The sequence below is a fragment of the Dichomitus squalens genome (assembly GCF_000275845.1).
Source record: "Dichomitus squalens LYAD-421 SS1 unplaced genomic scaffold DICSQscaffold_8, whole genome shotgun sequence".
Classification (NCBI taxonomy): Eukaryota; Fungi; Basidiomycota; class Agaricomycetes; order Polyporales; family Polyporaceae; genus Dichomitus; species Dichomitus squalens.
In genome coordinates, this window is record NW_006766890.1 from 924,718 (window position 1) to 933,428 (window position 8,711).

General features: G+C 52.6%; 2 protein-coding genes across 2 annotated transcripts; both read right to left on the bottom strand.

The window, feature by feature from the left end:
• Nucleotides 1-11: 11 nt before the first annotated feature.
• DICSQDRAFT_179735 (histone deacetylase complex protein) lies at nt 12-3,206 on the bottom strand (the record flags this gene model as incomplete). Its single annotated transcript, XM_007364369.1, has 17 exons — nt 12-382; nt 440-524; nt 583-689; nt 747-826; nt 880-941; nt 998-1,093; nt 1,157-1,223; nt 1,270-1,317; nt 1,371-1,482; nt 1,546-1,575; nt 1,639-1,828; nt 1,884-2,011; nt 2,066-2,178; nt 2,245-2,383; nt 2,431-2,444; nt 2,493-2,781; nt 2,843-3,206. The coding sequence occupies 17 exons, from the start codon at nt 3,204-3,206 to the stop codon at nt 273-275; spliced, it is 2,034 nt and encodes a 677-aa protein (XP_007364431.1). The 3' UTR covers nt 12-272.
• Nucleotides 3,207-3,705: 499 nt separating this feature from the next.
• Nucleotides 3,706-5,624, bottom strand: DICSQDRAFT_135334 (cyclin-domain-containing protein). Its single transcript, XM_007364370.1, has 2 exons — nt 4,761-5,624; nt 3,706-4,690 (listed from the first exon to the last, which is right to left on the bottom strand). Exons 1-2 carry the CDS (start codon nt 5,586-5,588, stop codon nt 4,052-4,054), a joined length of 1,467 nt encoding a protein of 488 aa, XP_007364432.1. The 5' UTR covers nt 5,589-5,624; the 3' UTR covers nt 3,706-4,051.
• Nucleotides 5,625-8,711: the final 3,087 nt, after the last annotated feature.

Genomic DNA, 8,711 nt, shown 5'->3' on the forward strand with positions numbered 1-8,711 from the left:
GGAATGCTTTGCGCAGGAATATGGGATAAGAACAAGGATATACGTGCGAATACGACAGGACAACAGCTCGAAAGCAATGACAATACAAAGCGCGACTGGAAGAAACGTCGTCATGAACGCCACGGAAAGGAACAGCGAGTTAGGCCTTGCGATACTGGGACTAGGCGATGCGTATCCTCTCCCCGCTACTTCTCGAACGCACCAACTCCTCCCTTAGATAGCTTCCTTGGAGCCTGCTAGGTGTTGGAGTTCAGGTGTGAAAAAACGGGAGACTAGCGTTTGGCTTCGCCGTTTGTGCGAGCCCCAGCACCGAGCTTCTCCTTGATGAAGCTCTGGATGCCGGGCATGGCCTTGATGATGAGCTTGATTGGCTTCTCCTCAGCTGCGCAGGCACAGAGATCGGTAACAATTCGGCCAGCGAGAGCGCGGCAACACGTACCGATGCGGAATATGGAGCCATGTTTCTTGAACGTCTTTGGGTTTTGGAATATGCGGTGGTTTGAAGGCACAATAACAATGGAGTTCTATGAGAAGGGTGAGCAAACCAGGTGCACAGCCCAGAGGGAGGTGGAAAGGACTTGCATCATAGTACCACTGCCGGAGTCCCTCCATGTCGCGTGGGGTGGCTGGGACGTTGTGGTTTCCAACGACTTGCGCGACACCCTGCACAGACTTCATGACACCCGTTGCTGCATCATTCGACTAGTCAGGCGAGCACACGGCCACATAGCCAGAACGAAATGTACCGCGTTGTTGAACCAAGCTCATGAGCGCAGCGCAGCCCGGGCCGTGCCCAACGAGAATCACTTGTCGTGCATCGGTGAGTCTAGGGAAATACCTATTAGCGAAGGGTTAGCGTAAAAAGTGCTAGGGACATACTGGATGTAGTTGTCCCAAAGGTACACCATAACTGCGCCGGCGTAGTCGTCCGTATGTTTCAGCTGTAACCGTAATCTGAGATGTTGGAATGCTGAGATTGCACTGAATTAGACCATGCCTTCGTCTTAGCATATGGCTTCCCAAAGACATTCACGTCCAAGACCGCATAGTTCTCTTTCTTCGCCCACGTGAGCAATTCTTTAGAACAATCAACCTGAGGCATATTCGCAAGCTATAAGAATGACCTAGAGAGCACGACATGAAACAACTCGCATACCAAATACGAATGCTCTTGGCGGACGTCGCAGTACATCGCAGATTCCAGCTCTATGCGAAGGTTACCGCTGTAGAGAGTTTAGCATTAATCTTATGTTCCATGTGTGAACTCACAATTCATGGACGAAAACAATCAGTGTTTCGTTCTCCATTATATCAGGCCTATAACCCATGGTGAGGAACGGTGACGTATATAGCAGGAAAGGGCTACCGACGTGCACGCGACCTGGGCGCTGAAGCGTTCGATGAGAGCCTGGTTCATGAGCGGCACCTCCACCATTCTGTGAACCCTGAACAGATAGTCTTGACGATGCGACTTCAACATCTCTGCCGTCCGACCAGTCTATCAACACGGGTCGATCGATGTCAGTGTTCCCCAGACTAGCGCACCTGGGAGGGAGATGGCAATGGGCTCGAGCTCTGCGAGAGCATCGCTGTGTCAGATATAGCCGAATCATTGTTCGAGGTGGTCTAAATGAGTACCTTCTATGGGCTCACAAGCTTTGGGATCGAGGTTCTTCCAGTACTTGCTCTGTTCCATTGCAACTTGGTAGATGGTCTCGGTAGCGGCCTCGGAAGCGATCATAGGTTCTAGTTGAGGGGGCATGCCACCTAGGATGACCTGAGTCACCGCCAATGCCGAGTTGGCGATGGCATCTAGGCAGTAGCCTCCCTGGTCAACATCACCTCAGTCCCGTCACACATAACCTAGGAATGTAAACCAGTACCTCTAGTGCAACCACGACCTTGCCCCCGGCAAGAGAGCACAACATGTGGGTCATATGCGCGTATCCTGCGGGCGAGACGTGACATTCGCCCAGATCATCGCCGTCTGCTGCGTCAAAGCCGGCGGAGACTGCGACAGGTCGGTGTCAAGGCACACTCTCAACATTTGAGAAGCGGGACTGACTCATGACAAGGTCTGGGCTGAACTCAAGAGCAATGGGCATAACAATTTTCTGGAAAGCCAGGATATAGTCGGCATCCCCCATACCCGGCTCCGGCCAAGGGATGTTGACAGAGCTGTCGACGAACGGTGATCAACCTTCGTCCCTGCTGGGTGATGCAGTCGTTGCCTCGGTCACGTACTAGCCAAGACCGCGTCCCTCCCCACATGAGGTCATACTCCCGAAGGGGCCGTTGGGGTAGAAGTTCCCACCTTCGTAGCGGTGCAGGGAGATGTAGAGTACGGAGGGATCATCATTGAAGGCGCGCTGCGTGCCGTTACCTGTATCTTGTCAGTTGATGGATGCTACATTGTCGCGGAAGTATTACCGTGGTGGACATCCCTGCCAGAGGTCAGCTGCGCGTAAACAACCCTATTACCTATCACTTACCAGTCAAGGATCAGGATCTTCTTTATGGGTGTTCTGAGTTGCACAACCTTCGCAGCGATGGAGACGTTGTTGAAGAAGCAGAAGCCCATGTGCTCATCGGGCTCAGCATGGTGACCTGGAGGTCGGACGATAGCAAACGCCTTCTTGACCTCGCCGCGGGCCACGGCGAGAGATGCCTCGATGACGCCCCCCGCGCTCAACTGTGCTGCGTAAGGCGTGGTAGGATGCACATAGAGAGAGAGGTCATTGTAGTATGCCTCGGAATCCGCTATGTCCTGGTCGGTGAGTGCTAGAAATACATGGATCAGTATCAGAAGAAATTTCAACGTGCATATCAGAATGTAGCTCACAGTGCAACGCAAGGACTTTGTCCCACAAAGACTGGCTGTGGACGAGGAGCACTTCTTCCCGTAAGACGCGTCGGATCGGGAGCTGCTTCATTTCGGACAAGCACCCATTCTGCTTCAGAATGTCAAAAATACGCGAGATGCGCTCCGGCTGCTCGCAGTGGCTGCGAATGCAGCTGTGGGTCATCATCTTGCTCGAGTACACATACCCGACCTGGTACGCGCTCTCCCGCAGAGTGGCGGGAAGGGAGGCAGCTCGCGTGCGGGGTGGGTCTGAAAGAACCTTAAGGGTTGGATCCTCCAAAGCAGTTGACACGCCGTCAACATCCATGCTGTCATGGGCTATGTCTCCGTTCGGTTGGGCCATGTTGGAGTGTTGTGAGTGTGAATGTGACTGGAAGGAGAAGAAGGATGGTGGATCACAACATTGTGACAGCGATCTATCTCGCTAAGCGCCAAATTACTTACTACTTCAATCCGTTGTAAGCAGCATCATAACAACCCAGTAGTGCGGGTTGTCACATTCGCGCTACCCCTTGATTTTTGCCGGGCCATACCCTTTGCTTCCCGCTTCCTCACATGTGTGCAGAGAAGCAGGGATCGAGCACAAAGCTGGGTGTCCATCTACGTGCGATTCGCACGGTACCCTGTAGGGCGGGTATTGACGTTCCACACGATTATATGCGAACGACACAGTGCACATAGCTAGAGCCTCATACGCTCATGATAGAGCCAGTCGATTGATTGAAAACATGATCCTTCGTCTATACCACGTTAGTATAACCCTTCTGGATCCAGACGTAATAGAGCCAGGGTGTCTGTCGAAAGCCACACATAACAAAACTCTACAGATGATGTGGAGTATATTTGCCAATTCTCGATATAGTATACTTGCGCATGAACATGAGGACAAAAACGGATTGAACACAACTGTACAATGTAGCAACGAGGATAATAAAGAACCGATGCGCATGATTACGGAGAGTAAATGCACGGTCAATGTCGTACGAACGTGATAGAGAGCAACTTGAGCGAAGTCCCGGTACGTTCTTACTGTAATAAGACATCCACAACACGACGGGCATTCGCGAACGCATCCGTCACAGTCCAACGATCCTGCCGTCCCGGCACTCTGAGCACGTCTATGACACACGGTAACCTGCGTCGCCTTGCATCGCCCGTAGGGACGGTTCCGCAGTCTGAAAGCACGCCTTACGGGCTCATCATGTTCCGTTGGCGGTAGTCTTCCGTTCGCGCCCCGTTCGCAAGAGGATGTGAATGCGCGACCTCGCCGACCTCGCTCCGGTCATCCTCGGTGTAGATTGAGTCAGCATCGCTTGCCGCAGAGTGCAAGCTCATCGTCTCGGAGGAAGCCGACGAATGAGGCGCCCGAATGGTGGGCTCATCATCAGTCTCACCATCAATATCCGTCTCGGTGTCACCGGAGTCGGTTACGGTGTCCGAGGCGGATGACGTAGAATAGGAGCTAGTTGATCTCCGATAGCCCGACGCTGTTCGCGATGAAGATGAGGTGTTTGGAGGAGCGGAGTAATGGGTGCCGGAATCGCGTTGGGTTGAGGGCGCTCGTGCGTGGAGATTGGCGACATACCCGTCCAGCGTTGCGAAGTACTTCACAGGGCCGATAGGAGAACGACGAAAATCGTGCGGCACAGACGAGGAGGAGTCGGGAAGGAAGGGGATGAGGGAAACACCAGGGGGTACTTGAGACTGTTGTAGCAATTTGCTTGCATAGAACTGCATCTCGTCTTGGGAGATCATCAAATGAAAGTTGTTCAAGAGTAGGAACTGAAGTTCCAACTGGTTGAGCTCGGTCAATGGGAGACCGCCGACCTTTATGACGGAAGCGTGGCCATTGATAAGTCCATGACAATCACTAGGAGTTGATTTAGCACGAGCTTACCTTCGCATACCGCGAATTGGTATAGAAGACGTCACTGAAGAACTTGCTCGCCACCGTTACACCGGCGATGACGAGCCGGTGCACGTTGTACATGTCAATCGCGAACACCTTTCCACAAGACTCCTTCGCCAATTTCATCATCCTATCGAAGTAGACGAGCAGCGATAGGAACACTTCGTTGCTCGCGGGGCAGTACTTCTGAATGCGGGTGAGGTATGCTTCGAGCGCGATCGTAGGAACATTACGGGCGTGGAAGGAGAGAGAGGAGGCGGTGGAAAGGGCGTGACGAGAGGCTGTAGTCAATGTTCGCCAAATTGGTGGATGCGGCTCTGAAGGGCTGGTATGTGAATGGGCGGAGGAGAGATATGGTTCCGAGTGGTCGCGATCGGTGTTCATGGTCGCGATCTCGGTCAACGCGTTGGCTAGGAGCCGTAACAATGTGGTGGAGTCGTACGCGTGAATGTCCACTTCGGAGGAGGCGGACTGGACGCTCGACTCCGGCTCGTTGTCTTCTGACTCGGAGCCTGGTGGTGTTGAAGGGTCGTCCTCATGCCCATCGTAGACCGAGGGGCGAGCGCTCGACACAAATGAGGGTGTCCGCTGTGGCGTGGAGCGTCGGGAGGAGGAAGTAGGCTCCAAGGGCGCAGAATGCGACGAGTAGGATCCAGAATGACTAGTTTGAGCAGAATGGCTCGAGGAGGACGCAGACGTGTAGGAGGGGGTAACTTTGCGGAACGGGGGTCTTGTCGACGAGCTTGGGGTAGGTGGCTGCGTTCTATGAGGGACATCTACAGGTGTATGCATCGGTTGGGGCGCCAGAGCAAGCATATTCAGAGCGTAGAAGGGGCAAGGGTTGCTTGCAGTGATGATGACAAGAGCTACGAGATGTTGGTCGTGATGACCGCAAAAAACAGGCTTCAGCAGGGACGCCCCGCTGTGACAGACACTCACGCCTGCTCGTCACGCATGACATGTTCCTGTCACCGACGCACCGCCTCGTTCTCGCACCGTTTCTCGGACGACTTTGGGATGGGCCTGCTTACTCTTTCCGCACTTTCACTGACACGTCATACACTCTGTGAATGAGAGCATTTTCATGATATACGATTAGGCACAAAGACACAACATTCGGTGGCCTTCACGAGCCCTCGCAGATCCTCTCTTTACCGTGGGTATCTAGCCAGAGAGAAGACGTTCAACAATCGTGGCCTGATAGGGATCTCATGCGAGTGGCACTTACCATGCATGCAGCTACGTTATTCCTTCCGAGATTACGCGATCACGCGATCTCCGGCGAGCTACTAACGTCGGGATGCGCGGTCATCCCTCTCCGGACTGGAATTCTCGAGCCGCGCTCGGCGCAGCACTCCTTGGGACGATTCAAGGGACGATTCCGAGCTATCGTCGTTTTCGGTCAAAGCGGAGCCTCGGATTGCCCCTTGATCACTCCGGCCGACGACGGCAATTTCGTCGGGCGCAATACTTGATTCGACCGCCTCCGCGAACGTCGTCTGAACCTGGAAAAGGAGATCACCAAACAAGTCAGCAAGCATGCGCTTTCTCTTCTACTACCACCGTCCCGCGGCGATCCTCTTCCCGCGGCGGCTGCGTACAGGGAAGCGGCACTCACGTTCCTTGGACCTCTGCCCAGACCGCGATTTATGTCCCCATGCCCGTACATCATGTCGAGCCGCGCTTTGAACTCGCCCACGTTCGACCATCTTGGCGCTGTCCATCCTGACTGCGCCCGCCCTTTTCCCTTGCTTCCCTTCCCCAAATCAGCGAGTCTTGCCACCGGAACGTGCGCCCATCCTTCGTCTCTGAGTGATATGCCATCTGGCTTGCATCCTGGTGGCGACCGTGCGTAGCTTGGCAGAATATGAGCGGTGGCTATACGCGTTTGCAACGCACTGTCCACAAGTGCCCAGTCTGTGGTGCTGGAAGTCGCGTTGTTCGGGGTTTCGGTCTTCCGTGGTCGGCGATTCAATCCTGTCGAAGTTGCATGCACTTCACTACATGGTGCTGGCAGAATAGTGTCTGTCAAGGGGGATGCTGTGTGTGATGCGTTGAAAGTGTGTTGGGAGGAAAAGGTGGGCAACCATGGGTGGGTTGGTGAATTGTCTTTCAATTGAGCACTTGCAGTTTGAAGGGTTGGGGTCAACCTTGTTTTCTTTGCCAGAGGTTCAGATAATGGAGAGACTTGTGCATCCAAGGCTGCAGCTGCCTTTCTTTTCAAGTTGCTTATACTGCCATGGTTGGTCTGTGGACTCTGTAAAACCCAATGTAGTGTGATTGTCAATTGTGATTGTAATGAAAATTAGACAAATCAGCTTGCTTGCTAAGATGCTAAATTGTATGTACCTTGGACATGTTATGGGGCTGCTGGTTAGACCCTGGTGCTATCAAGTGTTTTCTGGCCCAAACAGCATAGGTGGTCAGAGGTTGAGATACAACCTGGCATTCAGCAGGTTCAGGAGTTGTTGCTGTAGAGTCAGGGACATCTTCCTCATCTGATGTGCTGTTGGATGCAAGAGTGGTCCAAGCAGGACCTTCTGAGTCTCGAGAGGCCTGGCTAAGGGGCTTGGTGTATGGTGCAGTTCACTTAGTCACCGCCAATGTTGTACGCAGTTAGGCGCGCGCTCAAGTGTCACGTGACTTGGCCTTAGGCTAGGTTCAACGGCTTTGACCCCCTCACAACACCAATACAGCCTGTTGTGTATCACTGCGACCTTAGACTTATTGGTTATGTTCAGCAGTGGTGAAGTGCTCCTCCTGAAAGCACTAAAGCTAGTATACCTTGGCATCTCATTGGTCAACATGCCAGAGGCTCTGCGGTCGAGCTGATTCAACAAGGGAGTGGCCGACACAGGCAACGGGCGTCTCTCTACATTATGTAATGAATAGATTACCTCTTTAGTATATAAACGCTCATATCACGTGCTGCGGCCTTACTGGTGAGGTCACCTTCGCCAGTTTTGACCCAATTGAGAATCACTTTTGGGGATTAGTTCCCCTATTCAAATCCTTGCAAATGGCAAATAACGGAAGCGTTTCGTGACAATCTGATGAAGTTACATACCGGCGCTTAACTGCGTACAAAAGTGGTGGTCTCTAAGTGAACTGCACCATAGATTTGCTGGGGTTGAGACACTGTAACCTCAGCACTTATCAGATTAGCAGATCATAGCAGCCTGAAGAAATGCTAGCCTTCAATGTTCAACATTATACTCGATTTTGAATCCCAATGTGGGTTGTTGAAAATTGACTGCCTCTAATCAGAACGAATTCTCTAGATATATATGGTGCAAATAGACCTTGAACATTCACTTACAAGGGTAAGAGACAGAGATGGGGATGAGTGAGGAATAGAGAAATTGTTGAGCAGTGTGGGTGGGTTTGACAGAGAAGCAACATGGCTGTGACCTTTATAGGAGTACATATGTTGTTTGTTAGTGTTGTCACGAACCGCCCTCACGGCGCTATGTTTCCTTTTCGATTCGGACCACTGCCTTGTACGTTCCCTTATTGTTCACTACTCGCTACGGTTTCCCTTTGTCCACACACGGACAATAGCTCCCTTTGTTCCCACGTCCGCTATTGTCCTACACCCCTTGTACTCCGTACCCATGGCGACGCTATTGTTCTCTAGCGCCCATTGTTCGTTCCCTGTATATAGCTGGATCCCTTGCTACCTGGAGACTCTAGTTTCGACCTCTTGTCTCCAGGTAAGCCATCGTGTATTTCGCTCTGTAGATACCTCGCTCAATACACAACTTGTCTCCAGTCCTGCCTGTTGAGCTCCGCTCCAGTCTCACTGCGATCAGAGCTCGTCGGCGCTCCTGCCTGCCTCGCTCGTCTCCACTTACTCGCTCGACAGTCAGTCGTAACATTAGGTCGAAACTACCTCACAGGCACCAGCGCCCTCCCACGTTTAACACTCCGTTTATCACT

Excerpts from the sequence above, each read along its gene's own strand:
- DICSQDRAFT_135334 (XM_007364370.1), bottom strand. The coding sequence starts at position 5,588 with ATGCTTGCTCTGGCGCCCCAACCGATGCATACACCTGTAGATGTCCCT. Across the intron at positions 4,691-4,760 it reads CCAATTCGCGGTATGCGAAG|GTCGGCGGTCTCCCATTGAC; the intron begins GTAAGCTCGTGC and ends TCCGTCATAAAG.